A 17809-nucleotide genomic window follows, 5' to 3' on the forward strand; every position below is an offset into this window, starting at 1 on the left:
AGCGGCTACAGATAATGAGATGAGATATTATTATGAAATTTCTTTGACTCAGTTCTCAGGCTGTAGATCATTTTTTCCAAAAATAAACAGAGGAAATGAGCACATTTAAATCTAAATTATTATTTTTTTAAAAAGTGTGCATGATTCTTGTGATTACATAACTTTAAAAAAAAGTTTTAAAAGTCATTTCTAACATAACAGGTATAAAAAGTATACAATTAGTTATATTTATAAATAGTTTTAAAAGGATTTTTAACAAATATTCTCAGTTTGGTATCAAGATCATGTCAAACCATTAGACAATAATAATAATAATAATAATAATAATAATAATAATAATAATTAGTAGCAGTATTTATTATTTATTTACCTTTGAGTACTCCTGAGCCAATTTGCTGTATTTGGCTTGAAGTTCTGCAGCCATGATGATGACAAAAACTAAAAAAAAACTTCACTAATCCTAATTAATGTTTATTGTGATATATTTATTATATATTATGTATATTTATATATCGTGTGTGCTTCTGCTGAAGCAAACCTGAACCTCTGAGTCTGAGCAAAAACTGACTCATAAAAACCGCACCAGCTACTATTATTATATCAGAAAGACTAGTTTGTGTCTAGTTTGCTAGAAAAACTGCCAATAAACCATTTTCCCTCAGAAATAAAGATAAATTGATGATAACAATAATCTATAAAACAATAAGAGACTGGGCGAGTCACATCATCTGACTAACCGGTTTTTTATTATTAGTCAAGTCAGCTAGCTTGCTAACGGTAAAAAATAATAATAATAATAAACATTTAAACATTTTAAATCCATGACATCCTCCAAAAAAATCTCTCGACATCCCCTCAAGCCACTCCGTAAACTAATTTACTATTTATTAATTACAATATTCTGGGTGTAAATATAAATATACATAATCAACATCTAACCAAGCTCGAAATCTCAACCGTAGCAAGTAGCTAAACCGTACAAGACACTGACTAGCTCTATAGCCAACCGCTGGGGTCCCCAAATAGCGCTTTGTTCACTCCATAGGCACACTACTTAGAGCGTCAAGTTATATACAAGTGTGCACTTACGGAGTGCACTAGATTCCGGATGCATAACAATTTGATATTCGGGCTCGTTGAAGGCTTGTGATGAGGGAAGTTGAGGTAAATGAACGTCTAATAGGTTTTCATGATAAAAGTGCTGAAATATATAAAATAAAAATGAAAAACTGAAAGTTTTTAATCATTAAAATCTGCTCACTAGATTTACACAGTAAACTAGAACTATTACAACTTTTATTTAAATATGAAAAAATATCAATAACACATGCCATGAGTGATATGTAAATACATGTGAATGTTAGTTTAATTTGAGTACCTTTTTTAAATTATTTTTTAAAACACAATTTATTTTTTCTAGAAATCCAACAATTAAAAATAAGCAGGACAAATCATCATTCTGTAAACCCGAACAATCTTGGACGTAATATATTTAAGGTCATGAGCTTGTTGAAACATTTGCAGCAGAGTCGTAACCTCCTGGCAAATGCAGCCAAGTTTAGTAGAATTCAGTGCTAATGTAACCAGCAGCTACATCTGTAAATTATCAATATTTTACCAGTGTTTAAGATCTTTTTTTAATTGACAAGAACTACACAGTATGGCTAAAAGTATGTGGACACCTGACCATAACGCCTACGTGTGCTTGTTGAACATCTCATTCCAGATCAGTTCCCTTTTTGCTGTTCTCAGAAGAGCCGTTCCTCCAGGAAGGCTTTACACTCTATTTATGGGTGTGGCTGTAGAGATTTGTACAAGATTAAGCCACAAGAGCATGTGAAGCGGTCTGAGGTGTAGTTGGTGTTCCAGTTCATTCCATAGGTGTCGATTGGGGTTGAGTTCTGTGGAGGACATCAGTTCTTCACTCCAACCTTAACACACCATGTCTTCATAGCACTTGCATCATCTGCATGGTTTCAAGGAAAATATATATATTTTTTATAAAACAATTAACTTTGTGGCAGCACGGTGGTGTAGTGGTTAGCGCTGTCGCCTCACAGCAAGAAGGTCCTGGGTTCGAGCCCCGGGGCCGGCGAGGGCCTTTCTGTGTGGAGTTTGCATGTTCTCCCCGTGTCCACGTGGGTTTCCTCCGGGTGCTCCGGTTTCCCCCACAGTCCAAAGACATGCAGGTTAGGTTAACTGGTGACTCTAAATTGACCGTAGGTGTGAATGTGAGTGTGAATGGTTGTCTGTGTCTATGTGTCAGCCCTGTGATGACCTGGCGACTTGTCCAGGGTGTACCCCGCCTTTCGCCCGTAGTCAGCTGGGATAGGCTCCAGCTTGCCTGCGACCCTGTAGAAGGATAAAGCGGCTAGAGATAATGAGATGAGATGAATTAACTTTGTCACAACAGTTTGGAGAAGAACCACATATGGTCATGATAGTCAGGTCACATACTTGAACTACATGACAAATAGTTTGTATTCATCACACCACAATGTGATCCACAGGTGCAGTTCCACTGAAGCTTGGTGAAGCTCAGGAGCTCTCAGGAATAGCTTTTTTTTTTAATAATCTTCCAAACAGGTTGCTGCTTACCGTGCATCTTAACAGTTGATCTTGAAACATGACAAGTCAAATAACATTCTGAATCTGGATTGTTTTGGGGATCATGAGAAATTCTGAAATGATCTTTTTGTGCATTCTTCATCCTCCTCTTCAATGTCTCGGGTGACAGCGCCCTCATTGGTGCATTTCCCAGCAAGTTTTAAAATAATGGTTCATGTGCATTGGTAGCTTTTGAGAGAAAAATAAATCCAGTCTAACATTCAAGTGCAATAGAGCTGTGGTGGGTTTCCCAAAAGCGTCTTAACTAGGAGAGCACGCATTCATTGTGTTGCTCATTCTACCATTTTTAAGTGATCTTTGTGCTGCGATACTTTTGGGAAGACCTGACTTTTTGGGATATTTCAGGTTTAACTGGATCTGATGCTGGGAAAACAATTAACACAATGAAATGAGATTTATTTAAAAAAAATAAAAAAAATTTTTTTTAAAGTCTGAAATAAAACATGATCAAAATTGCAAACTGATTTGGCAATTTGGCTCAAAAATAACCTGTCAGCATTTTATTCTTCTCCAACAAGATTAAGAACAGCACATTTGAACCATAAAAACAAAACATCACGTGATTCGTCTAGAAGCTTTATTGGTGCTTGTTTATTAACATCTCACAATGCATTCCACAGATGTTCACCATGACCGCATGAAATATTCACAATTACTTGCATAACAAACTATGTTAAAGTCATGTTACATAACGTTGCAGCTTTAGGTATTGGGTCCACAAATAACTTTTTTTTTTTTAAAACATTTCTCCAAGTCAAATGTCTTGTAAACGTTTTTTCGTTCGTTCCATTCCAGAGATTTCATGAAATAAGCTGCGATGAGACAAGATGAGATAAGAGGAAAGATGGCGTCTCAATAATGTTTGCATGTGTGTCATCTTATCTCTTAGCATGGAGTCTAATGCGTCTAGAAATACTCAAGCATGATGTGCTGATGGATGGAGCAACTCTTTTGCTAACACAAGAGCCACTTGTGAAAGGTTTCTACACAGTTCAATCAAACAGGACAATTACAGGAACACTAGACCTTGCCAAAAAAAAAAAATTAAAAATTAAATGGACAGATACCAAAGTTTTTGCCTCAAAAAAATGGTACCATTAAAAGTATCCCTCATTTATAATTTAAAAAAAAAAAGGTGCGATTAATTTTTTTTCTGAAACATAACAGGAACTAGAAGACAATGACAACGACAAACCCAGTTAATGGAATACTATAATCGCTCTGTCAGGAAACACGAGTCTTGTCTTATCATACCAGTCAGTGTGTCAAGATAAATAAGTAGTGGCTCAAAACGGTTTACAACTTCATCGTAGCGACTGGTTATGAAGAGAGAAAAAGAAAAGGCAGAAAGAAGAACGAGCAGGATTTCCACTGGGTGTGACGGCTTGTGTAGTGGAGAGATTTGAGAGAGAGTGCACGTGCACAAACAGGGCATGAGAAAAACCCTGATCCTCTGCAATGAACGCCCCCTTCACTCTGCCTTCTTCTTTGCACCCGGGATTTTAGCCTGGATTCTGCGAACACACACACACACACACACTTTTAAAGACGAGTGCTTCAAATATCATGCAAAAATGCTCAAGATGTCAATCAAAAATTCAATTAACAAAATAAAACATTTAAATTGACACTTAAATGCCTGTTTAATCAGGATAAACAGACTATCGTTTAAATATTACAGGACTAGATCATCCTGGAAAGGGGGGGTTAAATGCCATATAGACCTGAGGCTGTCTCATGACCAGAGCATTTTCTTAAAAAAAAAAGTGTTATTTTATAAATAAACAAATTAAAATAACTAAAAATGAGCTGCTTTAAAAACATGACAAACTAACACTTTTTGTGACAGCACCTTCTTAAAAATCATCCTCCAAAGTATTTTGAGAGCAAAAATGTTCCCTTGTGCTGTTTAAACCAGGACCAAGAGCATCCTGTAGTGTGAAAAATTTAAAGGACCATCAGATTTGTTGTATAAAACGATCATGGCGAGGGAGGCGTGATGAAGTACAGTCACTGCTAATACCCAATCGCCAAATTATTATAATTTATTTACGACATCTTGGACTAATTATCCACCAAATAAATAACTTACTTTCCAACAATATCCTTGACCTGGTTCCTCACCAAGGCGATGTAATGGTCGATCTGTGCCTGTGAGAAAATGAAGATTACACATTAATATTTCGCTCAGTGAAAACGAATAAAAGCACAACACCCCGAAGTAAAACATCATATTGCAGTGCATTTCATTCTTCTTACAGCCACAACAATCAAGTGTATTGATTAGCTATTCACTAAAGAACAGAAAATTTGAGTTCCTGTAATGAATAACGTAACAGTAGCGAGAACAGAGCGACAGAAACCTTCGGCGCTTATAAAACGCCAATGCTGGAGACTCCTTCCATTAATGTTAAGCATCCCCTTACACACAACTTTCACTGCTTTTCTTTACAAAATAACACGACTGTTTGAAAATCCGCTTAACGTTACGTGAAGCATATACAAGCTGGATAAGTCCCTGTGAATGGGGTGTTACTATGGAAACATTACCATATTGGAATAAAAGCATTAAGTGCCGCTCCATAATAAACTAATAAGACATGTCTTACGCGTTTATGTTTAAAGCTTGATTTATTTAAAATCAAGCACCAATTCCACTTTGACATCAACAAGACCTGACACAGTGCCTTGAAAAAGTATTCATACCCCTTGAACTTTTTCACATTTTTCCACTTTACAACCACGAACTTTAAAGTTTATTGAGATTTTATGTGATAGACCAACACAGAGTAGCACATAATTGTGAAGTGAAACAAAAATGATAAATGGTCTTCAAAATTTTAAACAAATAAAAATCTGAAAAATGTGGTGTGCATTAGTATTCAGCCCCCTGTACTCTGATACCTCTAAATACAATCCAGTGCAATCAATTGCTTTCAGAAGTCATCTAATTAGTTAATAGAGTCCTACTGTGTGTAATTTACTCTCAGCATAAATACACTTGTTCTGTGAAGGCCTCAGTGGTTTGTTAGAGAACGCTGAAGAACAAACAGCATCATGAAGACCAAAGAACTCACCAGACAGGTCAGGGATAAAGTTCTGGAGAAGTTTAAAGCAGGGTTAGGTTCTAAAAAAATATCCCAAGCTCTGAACATCTCAAGAAGCACTGTTCAATCCATCATTCAAAAACGGAAAAAGTATGGCACAACTGCAAACCTACCAAGACATGGCCGTCCACCTAAACTGACAGAGCGAGCAAGGAGAGCACTGGTCAGAGAAGCAGCCAAGAGGCCCATGATCACTCTGGAGGAGCTGCAGAAATCCACAGCTCAGGTGGGAGAATCTGTGCACAGGACAACTATAAGTCGTACACTCCACAAATCTGGCCTTTTTGGAAGAGTGGCAAGAAGAAAGCCATTGTTGAAAGACAGGCATAAGAAGCCATGTAGGGGACACAGCAAACATGTGGAAGAAGGTGCTTTGGTCAGATGAGACCAAAGTTGAACTTTTTGGCCTAAATGCAAAGCGCTGTGTGTGGCGGAAAACTAACACTGCTCATCACCCTGCACACACCATCTCCACTGTGAAACATAGTGGTGGCAGCATCATGCTATGGGGATACTTTTCTTCAGCAGGGACAGGGAAGCTGGTCAGAGTTGATGGGAAGATGGATGGAGCTAAATACAGGGCAATCCTGGAAGAAAACCTGTTGGAGGCTGCAAAAGACTTGAGACTGGGAAGGAGATTCACCTTCCAGCAAGACAATGACCCTAAACATACAGCCAGAGCTACAATGGAATGGTTTAGATCAAAGAATATTCATCTGTTAGAATGGCCCAGTCAAAGTCCAGACCTAAATCCCATTGAGCATCTGTGGCAAGACTTGAAAATTGCTGTTCACAGACGCTCTCCATCCAATCTGGCTGAGCTTGAGCTATTTTGCAAAGAAGAATGGGCAAAAATTTCAGTGTCTAGATGTGCAAAGCTGGTAGAGACATACCACAAAAGACTTGCAGCTGTAATTGCAGCAAAAGGTGGCTCTACAAAGTATTGACGCAGGGGGGCTGAATACTAATGCACATCACATTTTTCAGATTTTTATTTGTTTAAAATTTTGAAGCCCATTTACAGTATCATTTTCGTTTCACTTCACAATTATGTGCTACTCTGTGTTGGTTCATCACATAAAATCTCAATAAAAACTTTTAAATTCGTGGTTGTAAGGTGGAAAAATGTGAAAAAGTTCAAGGGGTATGAATACTTTTGCAAGGCACTGTAAAGGCCTCCAGAAGGACTGCAGTTTTTATGTGGAGGAGTCAAATTGCTTCCTGATGTGGTCTCCCTCACACTCTCTCACAAAATTCCAGACCAATATCAGAGTCAGGGTCTTCACTGCACGCGTGCAAAAGGAAGCATTAATATTTAAATCTCAGCAACGTCAACTTCAGTTCACAGCACGGAGTTTGAGACATCTGCATTAAAACAGCCAAACAATTGTTAGAGTAGTTGGGAAAAGAAAAACTCCTGTATATTTTTATCACATTCCAAAACTTTCACAAGTTCTGCTGCTGTAATCTCTTTAATATTAGATTACATTGACGTAATACGCAATTTACTTTATTTAACCCCTTTATTCTGGATTTTTTGTGATTTACCTTATCGGTTGTTTTACAATCAGGGTACGAAGTTCGTGTCGCAGGGGTCCAAAATTCAAATTGATTCAAACTGGTTCTTGTACCAGTTTTTAAGTGAAGGACAAGTTAAAGAACAGATTTCAGGTAATTTTTTGACATGCGTATGGTAGTTTTGTGTAATCTGCTATAAGGCCAAAAAAAAATAATAATGTGTGTGTTTCCGGTTACATAGATTTCAAAACTAGGGTCGGTAGGCAGGCTTTTTTTTTTTCAAGATGGCTGCCATAACCTATATTTAGACAGGAATAATTTCACAAAATATAATGAATTTCTTTGCAGGTCCCCTGAGTTACCACCTTCTGATGAATCTGATGCAGCATGAGACACCTTTTAACATGAATTTTTCTGTAAATATAACAGCTCAATACACCATGAGAGAGAGAGAGCAGCCCCGCCCCTCTCTGCTCCCTGAGTGCAGCTCGTCGCCTTGGTAACGGTGCAGGGAAAAGACAATATAACAAGCAAAGAGCGCTTTTTCTCAGAGTTCCCTCTCCTCGAACAACGCTGATTTACACGGAAACGGAAGGAGCTATTCACAAAATTTTCACACTGAGTGCTACAAGGCTCCCATGAACACATAAATGTAATTTTTTTGTCCCTAGTGTAAAAAATGTGGACACTAGAGTGAGTTAAAAACAAGTGACTTTTCTGATTTTGCAGTAAAAGCGCTGCCACGTTTATAATGGGAGTCTATGGGAGAGCGCGGTTGTCCTCTCCTTACTTTCAGGCTTCTCATTCAAAAACTGTAAATCCTATCGCTCAGGGAGACACTTGTCTTGATTCACACAACGTGAGACTACAACTTTTGAGAAAATTGTGTGTGTAGAGTGAAAATTGTGGCTGAGAAAACAGTTTAAATGAGAAAGTTAGAGCTTTTTTTTTTCAAGCTGCCTACACTCTAAACTCCTGAGCGCCACTGGTATGTAACGCAATAGACACCCATTATAAAGTGTGAATTTCTCCAGGTGTGATCATGGTGTTTGATCTGGGACTGATCAAAAAGTATAGAACCTAGCAAAAAAGTTGAATGCCAGATCCACACAGGAGAATTTTGTCTCCGTTTTAAAGTTTGAATCATGTCTCTAGGTGAAAGACAAAATAAGCGTTCTCTCTGCTTCTGTTCCCTCCGCCGGCCCCGACACACTACTGCCTCCGCCGAGTGCGCGCGCACACACCACATGTCGGGGCCGCGGATGAGTTACTCTCCCCTGATCAACGAGCCGGCGGGGAATTTGTGGTTATTATTGGTACAAACAGCGCGAATCACAACTTAAATGAGTGCGGTTCAGTTTGACATTGTTAGTCCGTTAGATAAACATTTAATTGTATTAAAATCGAAAATTAATATTTAGAGCCTGTGGGCTACAAAAATAATAGTCATTAAAGTAGCCGGCTGGACTTAATTGTGTAGTCGGCTGTATGGCCGGCAGCCGGCGCTTGTGGAAAGCCCTGATTTTCCCAGTGAGTGACAAAAACTTCCGGTTCACGCGGTTGGGTTATATGTAAAAGTCGCGACTGGGAAAAAAACGAAAAAAAAAAAAAGTTTAGGGTCGGGCGGTACGGATTAGGGTCGGTCGGGTAACCGGAAAAAAACACACTTTTTTTTGGACTAAGATAAGGAAGATTAAGTGTAGCTTTAAGCAGGGCTGGGAGAAACAAATGAAGTGATTCTCGGAGAGGACATTTTTTTTTGACAATTCAGAATCCACTACTTCCAGAGTGCTTTTAAATATAAGGCTGTAAGCTTTGTGTTAGTTGTCTCTAATATTAATGTCCCCATATATTGACCACATTTTAGGATGAAAATAATCATTTTAGATATGTTATTTTATATTGAAAAATTATCTGTCTCGGAGAGGACATTTTTTTTGACAATTACATACTAATTTGATCAAAATAGTCTGAAAACTTACTGGCATTCAACATTAAAACTTAACTATGTTTCCAATGATATGGAACCAAATATTTGTTTTATGGTATAAAGAATGATTTAAGTGCATCCCTTTAGGAGTTACCTGTGGTCAAAAAAAGCACTTTTTCTAAATGACACGAGTAATTTTGCTAAATATGACATATATTGCCATACATTCACCAAAATTAACGTTATCACCAAATTTTTTTTTGCATGGTAAATAGAGCTATCACAGGACTACCAATAAACAACCAAGTTTATTTAGTCAAGCTTTTCGATATTGAAGATAATAAGTGTTAAATGTGATTTTTAGCTTGCGTACCCTGATTGTAAAACAATGAATAAATAAATTTATTCATTTCCCCCCACATATGAAAATCTTATTTATTGCTACTTATTTTTTCACTCACTTTTTCAGGTTTTTTCCTCTTTTCATTTCCAGAGTTTCACATTTATATTTACATTTTTCCCATATCCACATTTAAAAAAAAAAAATTTGTTTTCTCATATAGTTTACATTTTGTTTTTTTATATTTTCCTATTTATATTTCCTCCATATCATGTTTCACATTCCCCCCATGGTCTTTTTTAAAAAATAAAAAGATGTCATCCTTCATATATCCATTTTTTGTTTACATTTTGGCATTTGTTTTTCCTTTACATCCATGTTTTCACATTATTGCTCCCCCCCCAAAAAAAAAAGAAAACTGTCAGAAGTCTTATTTACATTTTTTTTTAAATATCCACATTTTTCTTCCCCCCCCAGAGCTATTCCCTTCATATTTTGATATCTGTTTTTTCATATTTATTTATCTTTAGTTTCATAAACGCTGCAGTAGATTTTGGATTTTTCTGTCATCACAACATGCCTACAACTTTTCTATTTGTATTATTTTATTAAAAAATTTAACCAGATCCCTCTTAAACAAATCAGTGAAATTTTAAAAATGTAAATTTGTGCTTTATGAAGACAAACTTATGCCTCAGTTTCATCTTTTGTCCTGAAATCTCTCAAGTGAAACTTGCAGCAGGAATAAAGTGTTCCATTAATATCCTGTCATGATTTTAATGAAATATACACACCTGAAACCATTACAATACTGGGAATATATTCAATCTAAGCCTCCAGAAACGGGTCTAAAATTACAGTGGGTGCGAAACACAACATCTGCAGTGTACATGATGTGTGTCTATAAATAAAATATGTATTTTAAGTGGAACAGGAAACAGTCATACTGACCTGATGTTTTTCATACACAACTGGGAAGGTGAACATTGCAACCAGACCTGGGGGGGGAAAAAAAAAAAAAAAAGTCTCAACCTTCAGGAACAGAAACTTAAAGCATATACGCAGAGCCATGGCCTCACTTTCGTTTATAAATGCCTTGAGACCTCGAGAATGGCATAGGAATAGTTTTAAGCGTTAACAATAAATCCAATATAGTAATTTTTACGATTAAAGTGATTTATATAGGTAGCAGTCTGAGTGAATGACCTTGACGTCTGTAACGTTACAACAGGAAGTCTATCGGTCTCATCGCCATTTCCGCTATACTAAAACACAGAGCTGACTGCAACTCCGATCCTCCATTTTGAGCTAATTTATCACCATGCCACGTAGATGTGTTTTTGGCCGGTACAGCAACATGATAGAAGGTGGATTTATGTTGCATTCATGGCCCAAGAATGTTCAAACTGCAAAGATTTGGACGCGTTTTGCGAGAAGTTCACAGGCACATTGGGTGCCTATGAAGTGGTCTCTCCTCTGCACATTTTACTGAAGACTCGTACAAAACCTCTGATCTGTTGAGGAGCGTTGGCTATAAGCCCGTATTGAAAGAGGGTGCAGTATCAACAATTAAAGGAAATATAAATAAATACTTTTCGTTATTTCTTAAAAGGAACGGGAGTTCAGTTGCACCAGTCCTCTCAGAGTGAGCCGAGGGTTGTTGGTAAAACCCGGGACGTAACATATTGCTCAGGCAGTGACCTCCCCACGGTTGTTGCTAAAACCGGTGACATCCCGTTCTGTCCCGGGTTTTAGTAATTGCCTGAGCCCAGCAGTAATGGCGGAACACACAGTATGAAGAAAAGTGAATGAGTGGAGCAGCTGTTTTATTTCTAAACTGGATCTCGCTGCCATCTCGCCCTTACGTGGAAGAAGTGAATGAATGGAGAACTGAACGAACAACTGAAAATCAGATTGTTTCTAAAACAAAATCAGCCACAAGATCGGCCTTCAAGAAGCGAGAACACAGACGGGTAAGCTCCGACTCTCATTTGGATAAAAAAAAACAAAAAAAAACACAAAAACGCATTGTTTACCTGCATTTAGATTAATACATGTAACTTGTATGGTGTGTTTAAGTTACCAGTATAACACTACGTTCAGACTGCAACCTGAAACGACCCATATCCGATTTGTTGTGAAATTCGATTTTTTTGTTAGGCCGTTCACATTACCAATTATATGAGACTTGTATGCGATCTCCAATATGAACGGAAAACGACCCAAAAGTGTCCCGCATGCGCAAATTGACACGTAATAAGCACATATACGTAAACAAAAAAAAAAAAAAAGCGCACTCTTCAAGTTTAATGATTTTTTTTTTTTTTTTTATTTAATTATCTGGTTAGTGTTAAAGTGTGAGGTCTCGTGTGTGTTTTTGCTTCTGAACTGAAATGAAAACGTGTAGCCTGGTAACGAGGGTTGACTCCTAAATGTCTCTCTAATTTCTATATAAGTGCACTACGTGTTACTAGGAAGTAATGGATTTTTAAACTCTATATAGTGCACTCGAGCTTCAGTAGGCAGTCATTTGGGATACGGCCGCTGTATTACCAAACTCTTAATTCAGGCTTAATAATTTGCACATTTATTTCGTCATATTAATAAACTACTTCTACATTTTTATAAATATATTTATTTAGATTGTTTATAGCCAGCTGAATTCTGCAACTTCTCTCAGCGCTGGCTCAAGGTGCATAAACACCAGTGCAGTTTGCTATGGAGATGAGGCGAGACCTGGCGATGTGGTTTTTGTGGCGGTGGCGGAACTCACATAATAATCTGATTAATGTGGGCAGCAGACTAATGAGACCGAAGGTGTCAAATTACTGGAAATTTCCAGAACAAATCTTATAATCTTGTAATACAGGATGGTTTAAGTTATAAATCAGTTATAGAAACTTTTATTTAATCAGGCTAACAGATCAACATCCAGGTCCCTACCAAATCCACCATTAGCTTGATCAATTCTATAAAAGTCTATTTAAATTCTGAAAACTGTACAAATGTTGTTGTTTTCCACCAAAGAGGCGGGATTAGCCAACGCAGAATAGTGACGTTTGTCTCTTGTTGATGACGTGTAGGTCGCATTAATGCCACCTGTCCAGTCAGACTGCAGTCGCATGTGAAAATATCGGATATCCAAGCGGCCTGGGTCACATGTGAAAAAATCGGATCTGTGTCGTTCAGATTGTCAATAACAAATCGGATACAGGTTGCATATGGGCAAAAAAAAAAAATCGGATATAGGTCGTTTCAGGGTGCAGTCTGAACGTAGTCTAAGATTATTTAATTTGCTTCAGAATGTGATTGTCTCAGTTTATCTGATTATTTAATTAGCCTTTTACGTTTTATCAGTGAAAATGCATGCATGTACATGTATGTTGCATAAGTTATAACACCCATCCTGTTTTAATGGAGAGTCAACCCACAATCAATGAAGTCAAATCAGTCTTAGTTGAGCAAGTCGGTAACGCTATTTCTTACTTCCACCATAAATTATTTATATGACTTTGGTATGTAGCTGTAAAAGGCCTCAGCCTTAAAACCGGTTACCGCTGTGACGTCACACACTCTGAGCTAGCTGGCTCAGCGGGGCAGCTCGAATGCCAACTTTGTGGTCAATTTCAACTCTCAAAAAAATGTTTTGTTTTTTTTTTTAATTTCCATTTATGCAGCATACAAGAGTCAAGGATGGAGATACTACCCACTCAGAAATGTGTTTAGAAAAGGGTCTGCGTATCTCCTTTAAAGGGATAGTTCGGGATTTTTGACATGAATCTGTATGGCATCCCCATCAATAGTGTCGTGCAAACACACTGACCTTACCCCCGACAGCATCCTGTGAGTCCAGTTCTTGTCCAGTTTTGGTCCAGACGAAAGTAGTCCGGCAAGTTTGTTGGGGTCACGAAAGTAAAACGTTTTTCTTCTCAAAACAGTATGTGTTCAAAAGAGTGATATTTGCATCACAAAACCGTTGCCAAATAAAAAGTCAGACCTCGAAATCGCTTGGCACTATTTTCTCTCCCTTCTTATCACTGCGCGCTGCCGCCAGGTGACAGCCACGGCGGTTTCATTCATTGTTTACTGCTAGCAAAGTTAGCGACAACATGTCTGACTACGACAGCGACGTTGAAAACATTGACTTCATCTCACAGCCAAAGGGATATCTTTATGAACCCGAATATACAGATGAAGAAATTCGCCAGATGGAGTTAGAACGGGCAGAGAGAGAAAGGGTGGACAGAGAAGTGGAAGAAGGTGAAGCTGGAGCCGCAGCTTGTTAGCGCCGCTGATCTGAACTCCTAATCACTGCCAAACAATGGGAAAGGTGTTGATTCCTGTGCAGATCTCAACATGACAGCGCGCAGTGATACCGAGGGAGACAAAATATAGCGCCAAATAATTGCAAGGTCTGACTTTTTATTTGGCAACGGTTTTGTGATGCAAATATATCACTCTTTTGAACACATACTGTTTTGAGAAGAAAAACGTTTTATTTTCGTGACCCCAACAAACTTGCCGGACTACTTTCGTCTGGACCAAAACTGGACAAGAACTGGACTCACAGGATGCTGTCGGGGGTAAGTCAGTGTGTTTGCACGACACTGTTGACGGGGATGCCATACAGATTCATGTCAAAAATCCCGAACTATTGCTTTAAGCTTTTCCAATCAACTCTCACAAACCTTATTTATTAAAAGCAGAGCAGACGAGCAGGTGAGTAAATGAATGAACAAGTCTTACCCAGAATGAGAAGAGTGAGTCCGTTGAACAAGGCACCGACGTATGTCAGGATCCACATGAGCACAGCAAACTGGAAGAGAGGGAAAAAAACCCACAAAGACACAAAAAATAGAAGCTAATCATCAACATTGTCATCTACAATTATCAGACTGAGAAATAAGACTCCTTGTTTATCGGATCGCATTTAAATCAGTCATCAAGAACGTACATCGCATTAGGTCAGAGTAGTAGTTGTTTGTCTGGCTTTATACTTCATTAACAACGTACTGAACACGTTTCTCTCCGTGTTCCTCTTCCTGAACCCGACCCAGAATTACACTTAAACAGAGCCCTGGGGTCGTTGTCATCTTCTTTCGACTTTTCCCCATTAGGGGTCTCCACAGCGGATGATGTCCCTGCACCTCTTCCTGACCTCTATCTTTTTCTGTTGCACCAACCGTCCTCATGTCCTCCTTCATCACATCCATAAATCTCATTTGGTCTTCCTCTTTTCCTTCTACCTGGCAACTCCATCTCCAGTATTCTTTTCCCAATATATCCTGCATCTCTCCTCTGTACGTGTCCAAACCATCTCAATCTCGCCTCTCTCACTTTTGCCGCTTTTCCACTACCAACGCAGCTGAGTTGGGCTGAGCCGTGCCGTGCTGAGTCGGGCTGAGTCGAGCTGAGTGGGGCTGTTGGAGTTGCATTTCGACTACAACCGCGCTGAACCGTGCTGGCTGGAAGTGGGTGGACACATTGGGTGGAGTTAGCAAAAGTGGGTGGACGTCACGTGATGTCGTTAGGCGGCGCAAACAGTGACATCAGTGACCTTTTAAGCGGTAGTCTCACGACCCGGAGAGTAAACAATAAACATGGAGTCGTTAGTGTTGCTGGTCTTGGTGCTGTGGCTTGTTGTCACCGACAACGCCAACAGATACTGGCAAGAGCGTATAGATGAGGCGAAGCGCATAAGGCTTCAGAAATTCTCGTAATTCGTAATTATTCTTCTTCCGGGTTTGCGGTGTTTACAGATCCCAGCGTGCTCGCGGGGCGTGTGTGGGCATGTGAGGACACTCCTCCTCACCAATCAGTGCACAGGGGAGTGTCTCCTCACGCCCCTAGCCCCACGCGGCTCGGTTTGGCTCGCTTCAGCCCCACTCCAAAACCGTGCGAGTTTTGGGTGCTGGGTAGGGCTGAAGCGAGCTGAGTCGTGCCGCTCTGAGGTAGTCGAAACGCGAGCCGTGTCGGGCTGAAGTGAGCTGAAAAAGGGTAGTGGAAAAGGGCCATTTGTCTCCAAGGTGCCCTACATGTGCCGTCCCTCTAATATACCTCCTCATTTCTCATCCTGTCCAACTTTGTCACTCCCAATGAGAATCTCAGCGCCTTCAGCTCTGCTCCCTCCAGTTCAATTCAGCCTCCTGTCTTTTTGTCTCCAAACTACACATCACTGCTTTTACTACTTTCTTCTACACTTTCCCTTTTTCACCCTGGGGTCATTTCCGATTTTCCAGAAGCTCCACTGTGGATTTTATTTCCATCCAGATCAAATGTACTGGTTTCTTTCTCGGTCCTTCTCTGAGGATATCACAGGACGAATTCGTGACTGATTTTCACCACACTCAGCACTCATTTGATCGCACGTGTCGCTTCGTGGCACACACATCAGTGATCCTCCCCAGATATTAAACCCTTCCCGAATCACAAAATGAAAAAAACGGATGCTCATCATGTACTTCGTGATTGTTTTATCGTATTTTCAGATTGCTGCTAGAACTCAGGTTTTCCCCAAACTGAAATAACCACTTGAACCTACGCATGATCACATGACGCAAACATCCAAAACCATTGACAACACAACCAATAAACTGTTGCTGTCTGTATGCGAGAGCTTCGTCACTGAAGAGACGTGTCAAAATATTCATTACAGACATCCCTCTGATAAACTCATCTGATCTGAATAGGGCTCAAGAGAGGAGGAGTTGCAAATTTTATCGAAAGAGTTATGAACAATATTTTTTTCCACTGGACTACGCTGCAATTATTTGAGATTTTATCCACCTGGAATATTTTCTAAACGCAGTTGAGTACAGGAACCCGTTTCCGCAACAGATTTATTAGCAAATAAAGAGAGGAATAAAGCACACTGGAACATCCTGTTACAGGAAAATAATTTTTCCAAATAGGAAAAGCAAATCTTCCTTTAACACCAACACGAAGCGATTTATTCCTTGTCCTTAATGCACAATGCATATGATTTATTCTGTAAACAGAAATGAGATAATCAAACATGACCACATATGGAGGTTTACTCATGTATGGATTTGAAAAGATAATGATTTTTCTCACTTCCTTCTCTACTCCAACATCATCTCATTATTCATATAAAAGTAATAAAATAATCGTGTGCGCGTCATGATTTCTGAGATCCTCACCTTCAGGGAATCGACCAGGTCCTCAACCAGGAAGAGGCGGCGCAGCTCGTTGATGGCGGTGTTGATCCGGCCGAGGGCTATGTCGCTGTATTTGCGGACCACTTCATCAGGCAGAGAGACGTCCTGCTCCAGATATAGCCTGCACACAGACATCACCGAGGTGTAAAACATCACGTCCAAATCGAGTGTGTACAGAGCATGAGATCATCAGGACAACTTCTCTAGACACATTTCACACACATACACCCTTCACTTATCCTACATATCCCATAATCCTGTGTGTTGACACTGAAAAAGCAGCTCTCTGAGGTCTCATTTCTATGACTAGTCAGAGAATATTCCGTCTCTTACACCTAACAAAACCTTCACACTGAGTGGCTGTATTTTAGAAATACCACGATGTCCTTCAGGCGTCGAAGCGCAATTCAAATCATTTGCAAATCTGCAGCAAGAATAAGTTCAAGATATTTTAATGCGCTATTGGGATGTTTTTGTCACTGATTTTTTTTTTGGGATGAAATTTTTATACTTAAATAAAATGATACAAGTATAAAAATTTCACAAAAAATAAATCAGGTGACTTCTGCTGCTAAACTTTTTTTTAAATTACAAAAACATCACAATATATAATAAACAGTAATGTACGTGTAAAAATAAAATTTTTTATTTTATTTATTTACACAGACATTAATTACACTCCGTGTTTCCTTCTGTAAATAAAATGGTATTTAAATGCAGAAAATACCATATCAAATAGGGTTTTTTATTAAATAAATAAATAAACCCACACACAACGGCAACACTAATGTACTTTCAGGAAATTGCAAGCCCAAATATCAGGATACCCATCATGTATGGTAAAAGTCTTCAAAAGATCATGATACATTTCAGTCGTCTCACCTCGCCCTGAAAGGTCCATAATTAATTATACTCGCTGTGTAAAAGCTTATTTCCTTTTACTTTATTAAATGTCTCAGCTTTTTAAGAAGGATAAACGATGCTACAAAACATTTTCATTTTAAATCAACTCATTGAAAATTAACCTCATGTTCACAGACACTTGTGTATTTACAGGGAAACCTGATTCTACAATCACGATCAGCTCAAACACTCGTCATTATCCTGC

General features: G+C 38.8%; 2 protein-coding genes across 6 annotated transcripts in view; both read right to left on the bottom strand.

Annotated features, from left to right (window-relative positions):
- Positions 1-990, bottom strand: part of ppp1r21 (protein phosphatase 1, regulatory subunit 21) — a 42223-nt gene extending 41233 nt beyond the window's left edge. The window contains exon 1 of the mRNA XM_060917150.1: positions 371-990. Within this exon, the coding sequence (XP_060773133.1) occupies positions 371-424 (54 nt within the window). The 5' untranslated portion in view covers positions 425-990. The remainder of the gene's footprint in view (positions 1-370) is intronic.
- A 2201-nt stretch (positions 991-3191) lies between these two features.
- The window catches only part of rtn4b (reticulon 4b), a 40691-nt gene continuing 26073 nt past the window's right edge, over positions 3192-17809 (bottom strand). For all 5 annotated transcript variants that reach the window (XM_060917155.1, XM_060917152.1, XM_060917151.1 and 2 more), the window contains 5 exons: positions 16684-16822; positions 14270-14339; positions 10475-10521; positions 4721-4779; positions 3192-4142 (listed from right to left, as the gene is read on the bottom strand). In XM_060917155.1, the coding sequence (XP_060773138.1) occupies positions 4100-4142; positions 4721-4779; positions 10475-10521; positions 14270-14339; positions 16684-16822 (358 nt within the window). In that variant the 3' untranslated portion in view covers positions 3192-4099. The remainder of the gene's footprint in view (positions 4143-4720; positions 4780-10474; positions 10522-14269; positions 14340-16683; positions 16823-17809) is intronic.

This window comes from Neoarius graeffei, chromosome 3 (genome assembly GCF_027579695.1).
Source record: "Neoarius graeffei isolate fNeoGra1 chromosome 3, fNeoGra1.pri, whole genome shotgun sequence".
NCBI classification, from domain to species: domain Eukaryota; kingdom Metazoa; phylum Chordata; class Actinopteri; order Siluriformes; family Ariidae; genus Neoarius; species Neoarius graeffei.